Below are 21,259 nucleotides of genomic sequence, written 5' to 3' on the forward strand. Positions count from 1 at the left end.
CTTGAGCATGATTAGTAACAAAGTTTAAGTTAAAGTTTAGGTTTAACTAAAAAAAAAGCTTTAAGTTTAACTCACAAGTTATTCTGTCTGGTCAGGGCATCCAGAGGAAATCTTCTGAGATGTCTGCTTCTCCTTGCCGTCCTGTGATGCTGCATATCTGCTCGTTTTCAGTTTGATCTCACGAAAAACGGTTGAATTATTGCCAGGAACGCGGACAGATTCATTTTCAAAGCCATTTTCAGTAAGGTGTAAGAAAACTACAGAAAAAAATGCCTCCTTGCAAGAGCCCGTTAATCGTTCAGTGGCACAAAAACAAAATAAATATTGGCATGAAAAAATAACTTGGGGGTTTATTTATGAACAAATACATTAAATCAACACCAAAGTGTTTGTAATTTAATTATTTATAAATCAGTCACGTTTTCCATGATCAGAACACAGCAGATTCATAAATAGTCTCTGTAAAATGTTCATATTTATTATGTTTTTACTCTGACAAATAAGTGTCATTCTCCGCGTTAAATAGGAGTAGTTCGCCTCCAGACCAGGTGGTGGCGGTAATGCGCCACTTTGTTTCCGTGTCAAGCGCGTTATGAACAACACCCAAAAGAAAAAAGTACTGAGCACGGGTGTCTGAATTGCTTTTAAATTCAGAGAACTATATAAACTATATAGTTCTGCACTATATAGGGTTTTAGTAGTTAGGGATCAGGGCAGGAATTCGGACACAGGTTCATTTCCACTGAAATGCCTTCGGTCGAGCAACTTCGTTTCTAACAATAAAGTAAAAAAAAAAATGTTGTTTCTACTGAAATGCCTTCCGTTTTTATTGAAATTTTCACATGTGTATGTGAGAGGATTTTGGATAGTGTGTGTGAGAGCATTTTCACATGTGTATGTGAGAGCATTTTCACATGTGTATGTGAGAGCATTTTCAGTAGTGTGTGTGAGAGCATTTTCAGTAGTGTGTGTGAGAGCATTTTCAGTAGTGTGTGTGAGAGCATTTCACATGTGTATGTGAGAGCATTTTCAGTAGTGTGTGTGAGAGCATTTTCAGTAGTGTGTGTGAGAGCATTTTCAGTAGTGTGTGTGAGAGCATTTTCACATGTGTATGTGAGAGCATTTTCAGTAGTGTGTGTGAGAGCATTTTCATTAGTGTATGTGAGAGCATTTTCAGTAGTGTGTGTGAGAGCATTTCACATGTGTATGTGAGAGCATTTTCAGTAGTGTGTGTGAGAGCATTTCACATGTGTATGTGAGAGATTTCACATGTGTATGTGAGAGATTTCACATGTGTATGTGAATGAATACATTTTCAGTTGTATGTATACAAGCATTTCACTAGTGTGTGTGAGAGATTTCACATGTGTATGTGAATGCTAATTCTGAATAATGTCCTACACGGCACCTCATAGTTTATTTCCCAGTTCCCAGTTGGGAACAGCGGGAACTTGCTATTTGGAATGCGAGAGGGGAGAGGCTGCTCAGAACACTTCTCATTTACTGTAATGGTTCCACAACAGACACAAGCGCATGCGCCCCCCCCCCCCCCCCCCCCCCCATAACTTCTGCCAATCACCTCTATACAGTGTTAGGCTGATGAAGCAGTGGAAAATGCGACAATTTTTAAAAGGATCCCAACTGAAATGGAGGATAAAGCTGTATTAGTTACAACAGCGACAGAAAGTTTACTAAGTGAATATTTGGAGATAGTGTTGTTGTGACACACTGACACTTATGAGCTGCGATGCTTTGAGTTCTGTGTCTCCCCCATACAGTGGTGGACAAAATTGTTGGTACACCTCAGTTAAAGAAAGAACTGTTCAAAAGTTCAAAAGAACCGTTCAAAAGTAACAATAAATTAAGATTTATTGAAAATTAAATAATCAAAATCAGCCATTACTTTTGAGTTGTTGATTATCAGTATCATTTAAAAAAACAAACTAATGAAATAGGTCTGGACAAAAATGATGGTACTTCCATAAAAGACTGAGAACTAATTGCCCAGGGGGTCACGATGAACTCAGGTATGTCCTTTAATTCAGGGGTCCCCAACCTTTTTAGCGCCATGGCCCGGTATGAGGTCACACAAAGTTTTCAGGAACCGGTCTTTAAGATGTTGGCGGAGGATTACTGTAGCAACGCCACGCAAAAAGGAGGAACATATACGTGACAACACAATTCCCGAGCTTTAATTTTGACACGCATGGATAGAACATCGCGCAGGAGTCATCATCCTCTCCCCTTCCCACACTCATGGTGCAAAAAAGAAGTACTTTCTATTAAATCTAGCTTTTTTTTTTTGGAAGTTGAAGGCTCCTCTTCTGTCTCCTGGCTTGATCGTTTCCCCCTTGGCAAAGAAACTTTCCAAAGACGTTTGTTTTTTACTCATTTTGCTAGTTCCTGGGTTTTGTTTTACCGGTAACCTATGACGTGACCCAGAAGAGCGCCTTGGCCTGCTTCAAGAGTGACATTGACGGATGGAACAGAGAATCGGGCAATTTTTCAAAATAAAACACCTTTCAGATTCCAATAGAAATAAACCGGAAGTAAAGTATGTTATTTATTTTTTCTGTGCGGCCCGGTACCAAATGACCCACGGGGGTTGGGGACCACTGCTTTAATTGACATCAATGCTGTTTTCAAACCCATAATGAGTCAGTCTGCCTATTTAAAGGGAGACAAATAGTCATGTTGCTGTTTGGTATAAAGGTGTGTACCAAACTGAACATGGACAACAGAAAGCCAAGGAAAGAATTGTCCCAATTGTCCCGTTAGAAACAAAATTATAGATAAACATGGTAAAGGTAAAGGCTATAAAACCATCACTAAGCAGCTTGGAGTTCCTGTGACCACAGTGTCACATATTATTCAGAAGTTTAAGACCCACAGGACAGTAGCCAACCTCCCTGGACGATGGAAGAGGAAAATTGATGACAAATTGAGGAGACGGATAGTTCAAACTGTATCCAAAGAGCCCAGAACAACCTCCAAAGACATTAAAGGAGAACTCCTAGATCAAGGTACATCAGTGTCAGATCGCACCATTCCTGGTTGTTTGAGCCAGAGTGGACTTCATGGGAGACGACCAAGGAGGACACCACTGTTGAAAGGAAATACTAAAAAAGCCAGACTGGAATTTGCACAAATGCATGTTGACAAGCCACAAAGCTTCTGGGAAAATGTCCTTTGGACAGATGAGACCAAACTGGAGCTTTTGGTGAGGCACATCAGCTCTATGTTGGTAGACTCAAAAATGAAGCATCCAACCAAAAGAACACTGTCCCTACTGTGAAACATGGAGGAGGCTCAGTTCTGTTTTGGGGCTGCTTTGCTGCATCTGCCACAGGGTGTCTTGAAGTTGTGCAAGGTCAAATGAAATCTCTAGATTATCAAGGCATTTGGATAGAAATGTGCTGCCTAGTGTCAGAAAGCTTGGTGTCAGTCGCAGGTCATGGGTCTTCCTGTTGGAAGGCCACTTCAGAATAGTCCAACGCTTTTCTCTCAGCCATTCTTGGGGGTTTCTGGCTGTGTGTTCTGGATCGTTGTCCAACAGGACAACGATCCAGAAGAGAAAAGCGTTGGACTATTCTGAAGTGGCCTTCTATGAGCCAAGATATATGCTCCACCAACTGAGTACTCCCATGTTTTGCTTGATAAAAAATATTTCTTGAAAGACAGATTCACACCCTGTAGTGATTTACCTCAGCATGTGAGACTGATGAGCTGCAGTCACAACCACTCTTGGGAATGATTTGGTTTTGGTTGTTTAACCTCCCAATCCAACCCCTAAAGCAGGGAGGCATTGGGTCTCATTTTTAGAGTCTTTGGCACTCAACTGTGGAATTGAACTCATAACCTTCCAGTCTCAGGGCAGACACTACCACAAGGCCACAGAGCTGGTCAGAAAATGCTTCAAATTAGTTTGTAAAAAGATTACAGACTCACATTTTCAAATACAGTGCATTACAAATTATTATGCAAATTATGTTTTTCTAAATACTCTATACAAATGACAGTCAACGTCATTTTCAAGTCACTAATCGTTAGTTTATATTAAATGTTATTGAACAAACCTCGTATAGTTTTTTTTAAAATAAAAACCTTAAAATCTACTGTTCCACAATATTACACACAACAGAGATCCAGAACATTTATAAATTATAAAGAACTGAAATTGTTGAATTTGCTGCAATAGGAGGTCATATTGTCTGAAATCAAAAGCTATTTCAATGAAAAAAATCTTCATAGGTCAAGTTACATTTTAACATAGGACCCCTTATTTTGGTGCAACTTCAGAGTTTTTGCACCCATTAAACTTTTTTCTGCTGGAATTTCTTAACATTATGTCAGAATGGCCTCCCAGGGCTGCTGTTTGGATGTGAACTGCCTCCCACGCAGATAGATATTTTGTTTGAGGATGCTCCAAAGGTTCTCAGTAGGGTTAAGATCAGGGAAGGATATGGGCCACATCAACAGTTTTCATTTTCTCATTTTCTCCCCTTATCAGCCAACAATGCAGCGGTATTCCATGCAGCATGAAACAGCATGAAGATGATTTGGTTACAAAAAGTATGGTTCTTTCTTTTGTACAATAGAAGAAAGCAGTAAGTCAGAAACTCTACATACTCTTCAGAGGTCATTTTCACACCTTCAGGGACTCTAAAGGGGGCGACCAGCTCTCTTCCCATGATTCGGGCCCAAAACATGACTCCGCCAAACCCTTGCTGATGTCTGGACTGGAAACGTCGCCCGGCCAAACAGGTGCTGGGGGACCAGAGCACCCTGATTGAACAAGACAGAAATGGACTAGATGTGAGACAAGGTTCTAATGGAATGCATCTACTCAAGCAACCCCACCCAGAGAGGTTACATGCAGTGAATGTGGAATGAATGGATGCTTCGAAACCCATAATCAAGGCTAACTGCCAAGCAACTGGTAGCCCAGTGCTCTAACATCCACAAACGGCAACTCCTATCACAACTTGAGATTGAAGCGGTACAACACAATTGTAATACCACAGGACAGCAAGAACACCAGGTCAGAGAGCAGGCTATACCACACGCCCACTCTGAGCCATGGTACACAGCCCCAACAACCACAGATACGCTGAGCAAGGCAGCAACTGACCTGTAAGACAAGATCATGTTTCGGATGAACACAAGGCAACCCCGTCACCAGCTACAACGGTTAAGTGATGTACCGCCTGAAAGTCTCCTGGAAGCTGAGAATGAAGCATTGAAGGCAATTCCTACCACAACCATCACAGAAACCAATGAACTGGTTTACACTTTAGCAGCAGTGATCCTTGAGATGCTTGGCTACAAGAGCAACCATGGAAGAAAACAGTATCCATGATGGAAGCTATGGTTAGCGGCCAAAATCAAGGCAACTCGGAGGGATGTGAGTCAGCTGACAGAGGCTCAAAGAGGTACAATGAGAAAGCAAGTACCTAAGAGATACAGCCAGATGCCCATACCTGAAGCACTGGAAACTGCCAAACAAAGGCTCCTAGCCTTGAGCAGCCGCCTAAAGAGGTACACAAGAGACAACAAAGCCAGACGGATAATCAGGCAGTTCGCATCTCAACCTGCAAAAGTGTACGCTCAGTGGCAGGGTCAAAAACAGCCGATCAGACCCACCAAGGCTAGAAACTGAACAGTACTGGAAAAGTATATGGGAGGAAGAGACAGCACATAACAGCAATGCCCAGTGGCTGGTCTCTTTGAGAAAGGAACATAGCAACCTCCCTGAACAGAATCCAGTAACCATCACATTGGCAGAAATCCGAGAAAGAGTCTCTGGTATGAAGAACTGGACAGCACCGGGCCCTGACATGATGACCTACTGGCTAAAGAAACTCACCGCACTCCAGGAGCGCCTGGCAGCACAAATGAACCAGCTGCTAAGAGATGGGACTCACCCAGAATGGCTAACGGAAGGGCGAACGATCCTGATCCAGAAGGATCCCTCAAAGGGTGCAGTCCCATCCAACTACCGGCCAATAACCTGCCTCTCCACAAAATGGAAGCTCATGTCAGGCATCACTGCAACCAAGATAAATAGGCACATGGATCAATACATGAGCAACACACAGAAGGGCATTAGTAGACTCCAGAGGAGCCAAATACTAATTTTCGGTTGACAGAACAGTCGCTCAAGACTGCAAGTCGCGACACACCAACCTGTGCACAGCCTGAATTGATTACAAGAAAGCCTATGACTCAATGCCACACACATGGATCACTGAATGCTTGGAGCTGTACAACATCAACAGAACTCTAAGAGCCTTCATAGGAAATGCGATGAAGCTGTGGAAAACCACCCTTGAGGCCAATGGGAAGCCACTTGCACAAGTATCCATCAAATGTGGGATATACCAAGGTGATGCTCTGTCCCCCACTGCTGTTCTTCATAGGTCTGAGCCCCCTCAGCCAAATAATCACCAAGACTGGCTATGGATTCCGACTCAGAAATGGGGCCAACATCAGTCACCTCCTCTACATGGATGACATCGAGCTATATGCTAAGAGCGAGCGTGACATTGACTCCCTGATCCACACCACCAGGATCTACAGTACTGACATTAGGATGTCATTTGGGCTCAAGAAATGTAGCCGGATGGTGACAGAGAGGCAAGGTATTCCACACAGGAGGGGTCTCACTCCCAGAAGGAACAATGGCAGACATTGAGGACAGTTACAAGTACCTTGGAATTCCGCAGGCAAATGGCAACCTGGAGCGGGGAACAAGGAAAGCTGCAACAGCTAAATACCTCCAACGAATAAGGCAAGTCCTGAGAAGCCAGGTCAATGGCAAGAACAAGACCCGGGCAATAAACAGCTACGCACTGCCAGTCATCAGATACCCTGCAGGAATAATAAGATTGCCAAAGGAAGAGATACAGACCTCGGATGTTAAGATACAAAAGCTCCTCACCATTCATGGAGGGTTCTATCCCAAATCCAGCACCCTGAGACTTTATGCTAGCTGCAAAGAAGGAGGGTGAGGACTAGTGAGCGTGGAAACCACTATCCAGGATGAAACATCCAAGATGCATGAATACATCAAGCTCAAGGCCCCAACTGACAGTGTGCTCAGTGAATGTCTCAGGGAATGGAGAACAGAAGATGCAGTGCTGGAGGACAAATCCTCATGGGAGGACAAACCCCTGCATGGGATGTACCACTGGACCATACCTGACGTGGCTGATATCAAGAAGTCCTACCAATGGCAGAAAGGACTGGCATACAGGACAGCACTGAAGCACTCATCCTGGCAGCTCAGGAACAAGCCCTGAGCACCAGAGCGATAGAGGCTCAGATCTACCACACCAGACAAGACCCAAGTTGTATGCTGTGCAAAGAGGGGCCTGAAACAATCCAGCACATAACTGCAGGGTGTTAGATGCTGGCAGGGAAAGCAGACATGGAGCGCCACAATCAAGTGGCTGGAATAATATACAGGAACATGTGTGCAGAATATGAACTGGAAACCCCAAGTCAAAATGGGAAACACCTCCGAAGGTGGTAGAAAAAGAAAGGGCAAAGATCCTGAGGGACTTCCAGATCCAGACTGATAGGATGATAATGGTGAACCAACCAGACATTGTAGTGGTGGATAAAGAACAGAGGAAAGCCGTTGTGGTTGATGTGGCAGTGCCAAGTGATGGGAACATCAGGAAGAAGGAACATGAGAAACTGGAGAAATACCAGGGACTCAGAGAAGAACTGGAGAAAGCATGGAAAGTGAAGGTGACAGTGGTGCCTGTGGTAATTGGAGCACTCGGGGCAGTAACCCTCAAGCTGGAGGAGTGGCTACAACAGATACCTGGAAAGACCTCAGACCTCTCAGTCCAGAAAAGCGCAGTGCTAGGAACAGCTAAGATACTGCAGGATCCTCAAGCTCCCAGGCCTCTGGTAGAAGACCCGAGCTTGGAGGAGAAACCACCTGCGGACGGGAAGTTTTATATATACATGGTCTGCTTCTTAATGTCCTTCTTAAGTAGCTTTTTCTTTAACTGATCTCACCTGACAAACTAATTATGATAGATGTCTGCGATTGATTGCAGTGATCCAATGAGCCCCAAGACGCAATATCATCAATAAGTTTAATTTAAAAACAAATAATTTTATCTTTTTTGCACCTAAATGCAAATTGTATACTAATTTGAAACACACTGTAAAGATCAGACCAATAGTGACACTTTGGCACTGTATAATTATTTTTAGTCACTTAAAGCCCCGTTCGCTGTCACGCATCTAGGTGTGTGACATTTACTCTCCGCAGTTGACCCATTTCCTGGGCGAGCGGTGAGCCGCAGTCATAGCCACGCTTGGGAAACATTTAGTAAGGGTTAATACGGCGTCACGCATAGCCGTAATCATAACCTTAACCTTCCTCCAGGTTTGTGCGACCCAGAAAAAAGTTCAGCACTGGCTGCGTGTATTTAGAAAATTACGAGCAAATAGACACTTTCTAAAAGGAACTCCTCCTGGTAAGGGGAGGGGGCTGCCCTAAATGTTTTCCTGCTTCAGGCCAGGTCAATGTCATGCCCCCAAGAGTCATATACCCCACTGTGATTGGTTGGTTCGTCAGCTCAGCACACAACGCTGTAAAGTGTAATTCATACAAAACTAGCGGGATGCACTAAACTTTCATATTAAGGCGGGGGCTACAAGTTTGAGACCACCGGCCTACAGTTTTTTTTTTTTACATGTTAACTTTATTATAATTCTCAAATCAGACTGTTTAGGGACAATTTAAATTAATGACTCTCTATTCATAAAGTAATGGATAAAAATCTGCCATGTTGTAGTAATATGCTAATTTTCACATGTATTCCCTAGATAAGAACATAATAAGACAATGGATAAGCCATAAGATCAAATCAAAAGTACATCACATGACACAACAATAGTAGAAGGTCATAATTAATCTTTGACAAATTTTGGATTTTAACTGTTTATCTCATACAGTCTACCTTGACTTCCTGGATCAGCCCTAAATCTTTGGTAGTGCTGTTCGGTTGTTTCTGGATTAGCCAGAATGTATATGAATGTATGTTTGGGTGGGATCAGTTTACATGATTCACATAATCAAGATGGATTTTATACTTAGCCATTTTTTGCCAGTCTAAAGGCTGAAAATAAATAAATGAAGGTATTTTATGTAACAAATGATCAAAGTCTCTTATGTTGAATTTTTTTCCACAGGGGCTTTGTATACGACAGCAAGAACAACCTTCAGATGAGGGGGCTCATCGTCCTGCTCCTGTCAAAGGCTGCAGGCCCTAGCCATGCAGCCGATGATGCTCTGGGTCAGGACATGGTCAGTGGCATCTACCCCAGGTAACTCCGTCCACATGTTTTGAGTTTCAATCACCAAATTTGATCTTGTTTTTAGATTTAATTTAACAATAGCTGTTAACCTATAGACACACCATGCATGTGGTATGAGTTAAAGAGCGCACTGGCCCATGGTGTTTACATTGCGCAAGTAAAGAGGGGCTTCTTCTTTTTCTACTGTTTACTAGCAAATGGAAGTTTTTTTTTTTTCTTACCCATAATTCAAAGTGATGTGCATTTCTCAAATGACAATTCAATTTGGAATTTGATCATGCAATTTTAAAATTCAATTTACAGTTGACAGTTCAATATGCAACTCAGGCTTTCAATATGAATATGAAAGAATTCAATATGAAAAATTATAATTCAATCCTACAAATTTACAAATAAAATTTTAAAAACATTCAAAATCAATTTCATTTCAAGTTGTCAGGGGTTTTTGGTAGCATAATTCAAATGAAAATGCATTTTGCAATTTTCAACTCATTGTTAAATTACGTTGTGCATTTTTTAAAAGCATTTTGCAATTTACAATTCAACATTAAAACATTTCATTTCCTTGCTTGTATTAAAGTGACTTAAAATGTGTTGCATTATAAATTGTTACATTACTTAAATAAAAAAAAAGGTGATCGTTCAAATCTTTTCCGTGATTTTCGTTTGAATATTTTGTAGCTTAATTACAAAAGCAAAGAACTACAAACAGGCTTGTTACTAACAAAATCTGCTCATGAAAACTATAAGACGGGCTGCAATTAAAAGTTGGAAAGCCACAATGTGTTTGTGTCATATATCGGATTTGTTTGTGTTTGTCACGATATCGCCAGTCTGTTTAATTATTCCTACTTTATTCAGAAACTTGCAGAGAAAAACATTGGATGTAGTTCTATTGACCAGTATGAATAGTTTATTTTTGTCGAGTTACAGACAGAGTTTGCCTTCATGAAGCTGCAGAGGTAGGCAGGGACGTTCAATAAAATAGACCAATACACCCCAGACAAACAACAGCATAAAAAATCTCAAAAACATCACAAAGATTCATTATTATTAAAACAAACTCCACAGAAATACCTAATATTGTTATTTTTTCTCAGCCATATCTGGCTGTTGTGATGGCCACATCTGGCTCGCAGACAAATCTTTAATTAATAAAAGAAAAGTTTCATTAGACCGTCCTTCTCGGGCGCAGTAGTAGCGGTGCTTGTAGAAAAAAAATCTGCGCCACTATCAATTTACTATTATCTGTTATAACACAGAGTTTGTACCACCCTAAAACCTTTCAATTGCTGTCCCTGCAGCCACACGCTCCCGTCTTTGGGAAGGAAAAGGAAAAGGAGAGGGGTAGTGGGCGCAGGCAGCGAGGAGAAACGTGCAGATGGTCAAAACTTAGAACACGCTGTCCGTCAAATACCACACACTGCAGTGTGAGTATTGCTGACAATGTTTGGCTCCACGTCTGCATGTCTCACATCTAAAGAACACTAAGACCAACCTACGATCACGTTTAATGGATGGAAGTCTCAACGCTTGCATGAAGCTTAAACTCACCACGTATCAACCAGACTAGACCATCAGCAAAACCATGCAGCACCAGAAGTCACATTAATGGTAAAAAAAATCATAATTTATTAGCAACAGCATAATGTAGCGTCCCTTTCCCGCACTGAGGCACGGAGAGTTGATCTCTTTTAAGGTTCTTTATTCTGGTTACTGCAGGCCGTAACTAGGGATGGGTATCGTCAAGGTTTTAACGGTACTGCTACTCTTACTGATACTGCTCATCGATCTAGTATTTTAACGATACTCTTATCGATACTTTTTGAGGGGAAAAAATCATAAATAACAAATTAAGAACATAAAATGTTTTATTTCCTCATAGGCAACAACATTATTTTTTTAACAAAACATTTTACTTTATACATGATAATGTTACAGTACAAACCTGGAATGCATGTGGATGTGCTAGACCAGGGGTCTGAACCTGAACCTCTCAAAGAGCCATTTGGATCAGTTTCCCACTGAGATGAAAGCACAGGGAGCCGCAACACTAGATGTGTTAGAAAAATGTTTTTGCCGATATATCACGATAGTTCATTTGGCAATACTTGTATTGATTCAAAATGCTGTCAGGATATTTTTTTAATACTTCATTTGATTGTTTGTATTCTTTATAAGCGTGATTTTTCCTTAGATCTTTTGTCCATTTTCAACAACCTTTAATAGACTTTTCTGTCTGTCAAACACTCAGGGTTAAGATGAGTGAGATGATGGAAACAAATTCACTTTGATGCAGCCTCCTTTCTATTTATTATTTATTTCTTTAAATCCATTAAACCCAATAAATTATATTAATTTTATGGATGACAACTTTGTTTTATTAGGAAGCAGCTGTTAGTTTGTTGCGGGTCTGGAATCATAAGTGGTGAGTCTAAGCCCCGCCCCCACCCCTCTACCTGTTCGTTGTTTTCCCCCGCGTGCAACCCCCCCTCCAGCGTGTTCTACACAAACAACGCATCATACGGTCATCTTAGCAGCAAGGTGACAGGATAGTAGGGGCGCCCTGACGCAAATTTAATGAATTTTACGCGGAAATGGGTGGTCTTAGTCTAGGGGGATAAAAGAATTATTTTTTTGGGGCGGCGCTCACGTGTCCTCTACGAGATCGCCACTGACTGTCTTTCCAGAAAAACTTTCCATCCCATAACAGACTGGGGTCGGCATTCACAGCTGCAGACACGCCCCCTCCGGGATACCATCGTCCATCATGATGGGTGAGTGACATCACGATGGAGAGACACCATCGTGATGCCACGCCCCCGGCACGTTGCGAGTCGACACCATAAGCCGCGGTTACATGTGCAAAATATCTTGATGGGATCAACGGTCGGATTCGAATCCAACCGTGTACATGGCACAGAAAAATGTTTTCAGAATATAACAAACGTTCACTAAGGTCACACTTTCGGTTGGAATAAATCATGGGCACATACCGTAAGAGGATACAAGTTCCGCTGAGCGGCAATTTTTTTTTCAAACTCTAATGAATGTAACAATTCAATACAAAACAATAGTAAACAGCGCCGAGCGGCTATATACATTGACATGTCAGCTCGGTAATATACGAGACGATCTTCTAAACGTGCTTTTAATAATGTTACGGTTATTATTAAACACCTGTTCGCTCATCATTTGAATTTTAATCCGCGTGGTCAGTGCTTTTTGTTTTTCTGTTGAAGAACGGAGCCGGAATAAGCAGTATGCTAACACAGGCTAACAACATTAGCTTTGGGTGGCGCTGCATCCTGGCTGCACGTAAACGTGGGAATAACATCAGCCTTTATTTAGTCGGGACACGACTGGAAACACAAATCCACGTGATTGTTTGAATGTTTTCTAAGGACTGAGCGACATTTCTGCTTTGAAGCTCAAACCACTGTGTGTGCTGACGATCCGAGCTGTGCTCAGACACACACTTTTAGACCTGGTTCTGAGTTCGGTAGCTCGTACCCCTAGAGATGCGGGACGGATCAGTCTTAAATCTCCCACACATACCGCTCATGTACCCCCCCCCACCCCCTTTCCCATCAAACACAAAGCTGGAAGTCCGCGCTCCGCTGGTCCACTTGACTAGTAAAGTGCGGGAGCGGACCACTTCTTGTCTATTTTTTTTGTTACTTTTTTTGTTAAAGTCTCTTCCCTCAGTTTATACTGGATCATCGCGGATGATTCATTAGTTGGGAAATAAAATAAAGTAATAAAGTAAAATAACGAATAGCAATTATTTAAGAACGAGGGGACATCGCCCAACCCTATTGCATGGCATCATGTTTTATCTGACCCAAGATTGAAGCTAAGAATGCAGTCTGTCAGACCTCTTCAATCTTGTTCCAAGCTTTTTCTTTCACAGTTTTATTCTGGATATATGAATGACTTAGCCTCATATAGTTTTGGCCAGACACAAACCGCAGTTATTAGTTTCTCCTCTAAGATTAATTTTCAAACAGTTGGTACTTCCACAGACTTAAAGGGGACGCCATCCAAACAAGACTAACAAATCTGAGTCCCTGATTGGTCAAAGTGCGACCTGGTTCATCTTTTAACTCATGTTCAATAGCCGCATGCTTTGCACGTAGAGCCCGGAAACAGTCCTAGAAACCTGTGTTGCGACACGTGACCATGAGAGTTTTCAATGCAGAAGCCTAAAAAGCACATTTGTAGCTTTATGGTGTCTGTTTAACCATGAGTGGTGGACTGAACACATGGTAGCTATATTAATGACTAGCATGAAGAAGATGCATAACTTTTTGAATAGTTTTTCATCATTTTAATCAATGCTTCGCATCTGCAGGTTCTTTTATTTCACAGAATACAGCTGTGAAATGCAGCTGCATTCTTCTTTTTTTCCAAATACCTATGTGTTTGCTGTTTTGGAGGAAAAAGCAATTCATGTTCATTGAAAATCCTGAATTGCGTGACAGGAAGTCCGAGACAGATGAGTCTTTTCTGTTTTTTTTTTTACCTGCTACTTCCCTGGTGAGGCAGAAGTAGGGAAATCAGATCCACTTGTCTGGTAATTTTGTTTTGTCCTCTGTGGTTTGTGTCTGCCATATTTTCTGTGATTATAGCAGCCCATCATCACATGAATATCAGACTATTTCAAATTTAAGTCCTGTAATTGAAACGTCGACATGATCTGACATCTTCCAAATCTGCTTTTTTGGGATATAAGGTGTTTGAGCTCCAATATCACGCTCCGATCTGCTCCGACTTCCTCGTACAATGTCAGCTGCCAGCGTACAGCTCAGCACAGGGATGTGGGTGTGCTCCAAATGCTTTCCAGAAGTGTTGTGCTTGGCGCTGATTTGTGCTGCATGTCTGAAAGAGCTCTTTTCTTAGTGCAAGCTGGCACAAGAGTGTGGTGCAGCACAAATGGCCTAATGTTAGGACTTAAGCAGACAGAGTGGAAGTGCTCTGCCCCGATCCTCATTGAGGTCGGCAATTTGCGTGTCGCTGCATGATGTTCATTCCCTTGACTGGACTTTCAGATCACTGACACCGGATCACTGGATCCCTCTCAGATGTGTCCGAACCGTTGGACACATGCACACACACACTCGGAGCATGACTTGATCACCTCATTTGCACTGTTTTGCTCCCACTCTGTCTCTGCCCCCACCTCTCCTGAGCTCATTAGCACCTCTGCTGATGGCGAGGTGGAAGGAGGGAGAGTCGTGGTGGGGCGGTTTTGGAGGGATGTGTGTGGGGGGTGTGATTGAAATTTCCAGGGGACAGTCTCCTCCTTTCTGACATGCAGCATTTGTAAAACATTTCCCACTCTGCTGCCTGACACTGATGATTCACCAAAGCATAGCTATGATTGATAAATGTATTGAAAACCAGCCGTACATACAGATAGCTCAACTTTGACTTTCTTTTAATTGTTTTTTGTGTCAGATAAAAGCCCTGTCAGTGAACACACCACGCACGTCCCCTTTTAGGGACACTCACAGAATCTGTGTGCTCTTTCAGAAAAACTGCAGAGGGAGGAAAATGGAACAGAACAGTCAGGACAAGGGGCGTGGTAGTGGGCGTTACACCTCTGCAAGATGGCATCGGTTGCTATGCAACAGAGAACCAAAGCTATTTTTATACACCAGCCCCCTTTTTTCTCCCTAAGCTTTCCTGCTGCTGATCAGGGCAGCTGGTTTTGAGGTGCTGGTTTGTCTTTTTTTCATGTACAGGGAGTCAGATGATTGGGATGGGCGGGCTGGGGTCACTGTGTTGTCTTTTTTTCCTCCATCAAAAGGATGCGTTTGGGGTTGATGGTTCACCTTAGGAGCTTTTTTTAACAAAAACAGAGGAAATTATAGCCGCAAGCGGCGTTGTACGGCCAGCAGGCGCCAGCCACCCTCCCCTCCCACCTCTACGCGCCACCCACCCTTCCCGACTGTCTCTACACATCACTGCCGCCGTTGCTGCCCGGGTCTGGGCACCACTGCAACTCTTAACACCCAACTTTGACCCAAACCCACATGCTGAATAGCGAATACTCGTATCTAACTCCTCCTTCTCTTTCTGTAAGGCTAACAAGGCTGCCTAAAATTGCTAGCATTGCTATAAGCACTGTCAACTGCCTCAGAGAAATACATTGCTTAAAATGCTAATAATTCTAACTTTGCTAGTTATGCTAATGTGGCTAAAAGTGCTAGCATCAGCGTCATCAACTTACTTAGAAAAACACATTGCTTAAGAGACTTATTAATTATGCTAATTATCCGATCAATAAAAATCCCTATGAGCTTGGGGGGGTCAAATTTTCACTCAAAGACACAGAAATCTTTCTAACTGCGAAAACTATATGGTCCTTGCTGCTGCTGCTTGCAGTCAGCAGTGACTGCTGCTGAGGGTCATAATTAAGAGTTGACCACAAGCTGCCGTATAGATGTAGACTCTCATGCACATTCACAGCCAGAAGTTCAAAGATAGTCGTACTAAAGTGATGCAAATGCTAAGATTTATTGTTTCTGTAAGGTGATGTAGGCATACTTGTCATGCATCCCCTAAATTAATGTCCTAAGGTGATGAAAACAATGAGAACAGATCTCAGGATGACTGCAGTGAACAGAGTATAATATGTTTTTGCACTTTTTGTCACTAGCATCTTAAAATAAGCAGCCTGTGCTGATTTCCTCAAAATGAGAAGTGATTGACTGAACAACTAACACATCAAGAGAAGCTCTCAGATTTTGATATTTAAAACCTCAAAAGATTCATGCTTTTACAGCAGCAAATATTTTTTTACCAAATAGTTTTATTTTGGTATTATTTATTCTAACAATGACCAATGTAAAAATGGCTTTTCAAAAGGAATGTAGTCTGACCTTGACCTTCACTTTCAACCACTTCTCAGAAATGCTGTGGGTATAAACATCAAACCTAGAGTAGCATGTTCAGTTTTTGAATTGACTATATTTTCCTTCATTTTTACAGGTGTATTTTTAGTGGTTTAAAAAACCTAGGAGAGTGGTGTAATGTTACAGACATTTTGTAGAAGATAGTCAATCAGTCAAAACTACTTTTTAAAATTTCATAATGATAGAAATATGTATTTTCTATGTTAAAACAAGAAATCAGTGTTATTTTAAAGTAAACTCAGAAACCCTGAGTTTCTTACTTAATCTTAATCTTTCATCTTTCTAGTAAATCCCAACTTTTGAGCATTATTTGTAAGATAAACAGAGATTATCATAGTCATAAATGACTAAATGCCAACGCACCAAATCTGAAATGTCTTGGAATTGAGCGCATCTCTTTGTTGTCTTCCCTTTTGCTGCGACAATGGCTTCTCCTCCTGAAGCCCAGCCATCAGGCTGAAGTGCTTAAAGATCCTGCTTCTGTCGATTTATTAATTTCCTTTTATTTAAACTCTGAGCTTATTAACTCTCATTCGGGGTAACGGTGTTATTGCTGCGCATCACCTAGCAGAGAAACCGACCAGACAATGGGTGTGATTGAGAGGCAAAATAGAAGACATTATTGAATTTTAATCACATCTTTTTCATGCCGACCCCGCACATGGCAATTACAGGGCTGCGAGTGTGTTCTTTTGTGTGCGTGTGCTGGAACGATTTGCAGTTCAATGCAGGCGACTGGCTCATCAGGTTCTCAGCAGTTGAAAGAAGGTCATAAGTGGCTATCAGCGCAGCCGACCCTGTCTGGATGGATCCTCCTGTCGCAGCCTGGTGAGCTGCTTCCATATGGAGACAGACCTAATTATTCGCCACCAATGACTGAATCAACATTTGATTATATCCTCCCTGAGGCTGCTCCCCTATTCAGAAACAACTGTTCTGTCGCCACATAATCAAGAGAGTCTTTTATTTGCTAATAATAAGTTTACTTTTATTTTTTATGAAAACTCTGACAGTATTTGGTGAGATGTCTGACATGTCTGCTGAATTTAAGCTGAAGCTGAAGAGAAAAACTCTTCCTTTATTGATGCATTTTTAACAAACTAGTATTTTATAAGATTTCAGTAAAAAGTCTCTCACCCAAAGTTCTTTAAATCCTCTTAAAATGTTCCCTCTTCTTGTTCTCTAGTCAGAGAAATCTGGCAGAAATCGTAGAGCTGATCAACACAGCGTTCTTGGTGCATCGTGGGGTTGTAAACCTGAAGGAGTTGACCGTTTCTGACGGCCTGCTGAAGGACATGGAATTTGGGAATAAGATGGCGGTTCTAAGTGGCGACTTCCTGCTGGCAAACGCATGTACGGGACTCGCTCAGCTCAACAATACTGAGGTACAGTTGTCATTAGTGAGATCTGAACTCAACACAAGCTTTTGGATCTACTCAAACCTTTCTTAAAAAAAAAAAAAAAACTCATTTGTTTCTTTAGCAGATTAGAATTCAAAGACTGCTCTGAGCAGTATTTTGACATCCATCATAATAATAATAATAAATCTTGCATTTTCTTTTGCAGGTGGACTTTTTTTTTTTTTACCATTTCTTTTTCTTGACAAAACATTTTCTCTAAATAAAGGACCTTATATTGTTTTTAATATTGTGTTTGCAACTTGTCAAATCAGAGCTGATATTTGAAATACCAAATTATGATCCCCCTGTACTGATGGATTCACCTGCTGCTCCTCAGTTCCTGGTTGCCTGTTGTTCAATCATTCAAATGAATTAAAGCAACCAGGAACAGGCCTTTGGGTCACAGCAGCTCAGCCTTAACACTTAGTAGCCTGGGGCCTTTTTGTGCCTCTTTTTCTACTTTACAATTTCATCTAATAATTTCTCTTTAAAATCGTTTTTGTGGCAATGCATGATATCAATCTTTTTAATACAACTTCTTTCCTTTACAGATATATTTTTCATTATATTACACGTTAACACCCCAATAAACCTGAAACTGTCCAAAGACATGATTTGAAGCAGCAAATTCTGTCATTTTTTACAGCAAAAATCACAAAAATTGAGATCAAATATTTTTTTTTTATATAAAACAAATCCACATATAAAACAAATACAGGGTTAAAATAGTATGGATATCTTCCAAAAAATAGGACTTTTTCATCCACTAGGCCAGTGCTTCTCAATTACTTTTTGCAAGGCCCCCCCCTAGGAAAAAGAAAATACCCACCCCCCACACACACACTTGACGCGGTGACTATAGATAAGATCAATATCTATAAAAATTGTATAAGTATACCCAAAATTGTATATTTTAACATTAACAAAAGAAAAATCAATATAAATCCACTTTTAACAAATATTTACTCTATTTAGCCACAGAAACTCTGTTCTAATCTAAAACAGAAAAGAAGTTTAAAGTGTCTGAAATAAAAAATCTGTCAGTCCTTATTTAAACTACTGGTAGAGTAAAATAATTCAGTCAAGAAAATAATATGAAATATAAATTGATCTCAAACATTTAACACAGCAGCACCAATATATTTAAAGTTTTTTACTCTGAAGAAATGGATAAAAACATTCTGTTGATTCTTTTTCTACACTGAAAAAATAGAGCTCTTGGATTTACATAAAAAAAAACATGGACATTGGTTGCGCGTTAAAAAAAACATGTTGTGCCAACATTATTATTGCACATAAAAAAATCATGTTCTACCGTAATGAATGCTTCTTTGTTACTACACTTAATAATTTTACATAAACAAACAAGATTTTACTATGCCATTTACCATAATTTTAAAAAATGTTTTAGCAACACTATTATTTGTTTGAAAGTACCCAAATATTTCATTTAAAATTGATAAATTATTTTAATAAAATTTAAATTGAATATTGCAAATGCAGATTATTATATAAAAGAATATACTTTCTTGTGCATTATGACAGTCCAATGATCATATGACACTAAACACAAATTTAAGATTGAACTTTTTTATCATTTAAACTTGAAAAAAATATGTTTACAGGGAAGCAAAAAGTACAAATCAAAATAAAAGGGGCTTGCAATTTTTCATTAAACAGAAGATAACAGAAAGAGCCAAAGCAAGCAGCTGGAATCCCCCCTTTAGGATTACACAACTCGTAGGATTACACAGCGCTCTTTCGGTCTCGTCTCGGAGCATGGGCAGAATGCACGAACCAACTTCCAGCAGCAAACCATTTTGTTTTCAACACACTTCTAAGCAGCCAAACAGCATGGACCTCACTTCAGGTCTTAAACACTTCAGTCATGGTTCAACAAAAAGAAACACACATGCCCAGCCGCATCCCACAATCCTTTGGTGCCATTAGACCCAACGTGCATGTGACCGCCACTACAATACAGCGCATGCTCAGGAGGGAATTTACCTCAGACTGACACAAGCCCATCTATTAGCAGCTCTGTAATATACGAGATGATCTTTTAAACGTGCTTTTATTATTGTTATGGTTATTATGAAGCACCTGTTCGCTCATCATTTTATTTTTAATCCGTGTGGTCAGTGCTTTTTTGTGGCAGAACGAAGCCGGAAGTACGGCTAGGTGAAGTCTAACAGGCGCTAACAACAACATTTAGCCTGGATGAACATAAATCCATGCGGGAAAAGCTGCAATCTGCATCTTGGCTGCATGTAAATATGTGGGAATATCATCAGCCTTTATTTTGTCGGGACATGACTGGAAACACAAATCCATGTGATTGTTTGAACAGTTTCTAAGGACTGAGCGGAATTTTACTTTGAAAAGCTCACACACCGCCCCAAAGCTGCTGTGTGAGATGGAGACATGGTTCTCCTGAATTCAGCTGCTTGTTCACATAGAGCTGCGGGACAGATGGCAGTCTGAAGCCCCCCTCCCGGAACAAAGGATCCTCCCCTCAAACACAAAACTTATTAAGTCCGGTTGCTCTGCTCTGCTCAGAGACACAGAGGTTCACCCCGTCCACCGGCAGCCGCGAGGGACCGGACGTCAGTGGGAACGGAGCACTCCTCCCTGGCGCCCCCCTCGCGAGGGGTGTCAGGGAGGAGAAGATAGGAAGGGAGAGACAATGAGCCCGCGGGGCAAGGGCGGACCGCAGAGGCGTCCGCGGAGCAACAGTGTGTCACTGTTGTGGAAGGAAACTTTTGGCGCACAAGCTCCGCAGAGGCGTGCGGATCGCGCTGAGGCGCGCGCTTTAAGTCACCGCTGCTCTCTTTTACTGGTCTGTTTTTTTAACCAGCCCTGTTACTACCATATACAGTGATCCCTTGCTATAACAGGTTTACTTTTCACGGTTTCGCTACTTCACGGATTTGCATCGTGCATTGTGTTCTGCATTCTGATTGGCTAAAAAGTCACTCAGCTTCTTCTCTACCTGTGCGTCAATAACGTTGCAGTGTAATATGTACACGTACGTAAAACAGCTTGCCAAATTTACATTATGTACGTGCAAATTCTCTTGATGTTGGCATGTCGGTGTATAAGGATGTTTTTGATGTTTTTGGGAAGAAGAAAAAAGAGCGACACCAACTGCCGATCACTATGTTCTTCTTCCCCCGAACAAACACACCTGCAGCTGAACCGCGGGCTGCAAAAGAAGAAAACACAGCAGAGTAAAGTCAGGATGCAGCGGCTCAGTCTGGACTTAGAGCAGTTAAATACACCCGAGTCACTATTTGTCCCACTGTACTTTTTTTAATCATTATTTTATAATGACAATTCTTGGGTCGCGGTGGGCGGGGCTAATCTCCGCGATTTGAAGCCTTCTGTTCACATTGATGATTAAAATTATTATTTGACAGTACAGAACAGTAGTTATTTGTAGAAAAAAACGTTTCTAAGGTACTTTTATTGGTGAAACAAATGCTTGAGCCTGTAAAATGGTTTGTTCTGTCTTTTCAATGTATAATAGAGTATTTAATTGTATAATAGTTGTTAAAAGATATAGAGGTTTCTACTTCACGGTTTTTGCCTATCACG

The 21,259-nt window shown here is 41.3% G+C and overlaps 1 protein-coding gene across 2 annotated transcripts in view; it reads left to right on the forward strand.

Annotated features, from left to right (window-relative positions):
• pdss2 (decaprenyl diphosphate synthase subunit 2) overlaps positions 1–21,259 on the forward strand; it is a 93,264-nt gene that overhangs the window by 38,663 nt on the left and 33,342 nt on the right. The window contains exons 2-4 of one of the 2 annotated variants that reach the window (XM_023951525.1): positions 9,217–9,351; positions 10,647–10,772; positions 17,449–17,647. In XM_023951525.1, coding sequence (XP_023807293.1) covers positions 9,217–9,351; positions 10,647–10,772; positions 17,449–17,647 — 460 coding nt within the window. The remainder of the gene's footprint in view (positions 1–9,216; positions 9,352–10,646; positions 10,773–17,448; positions 17,648–21,259) is intronic. The other variant, XM_023951526.1, reaches the window with a different exon arrangement.

The sequence above is a fragment of the Oryzias latipes genome, chromosome 22, assembly GCF_002234675.1.
Source record: "Oryzias latipes chromosome 22, ASM223467v1".
NCBI classification, from domain to species: domain Eukaryota; kingdom Metazoa; phylum Chordata; class Actinopteri; order Beloniformes; family Adrianichthyidae; genus Oryzias; species Oryzias latipes.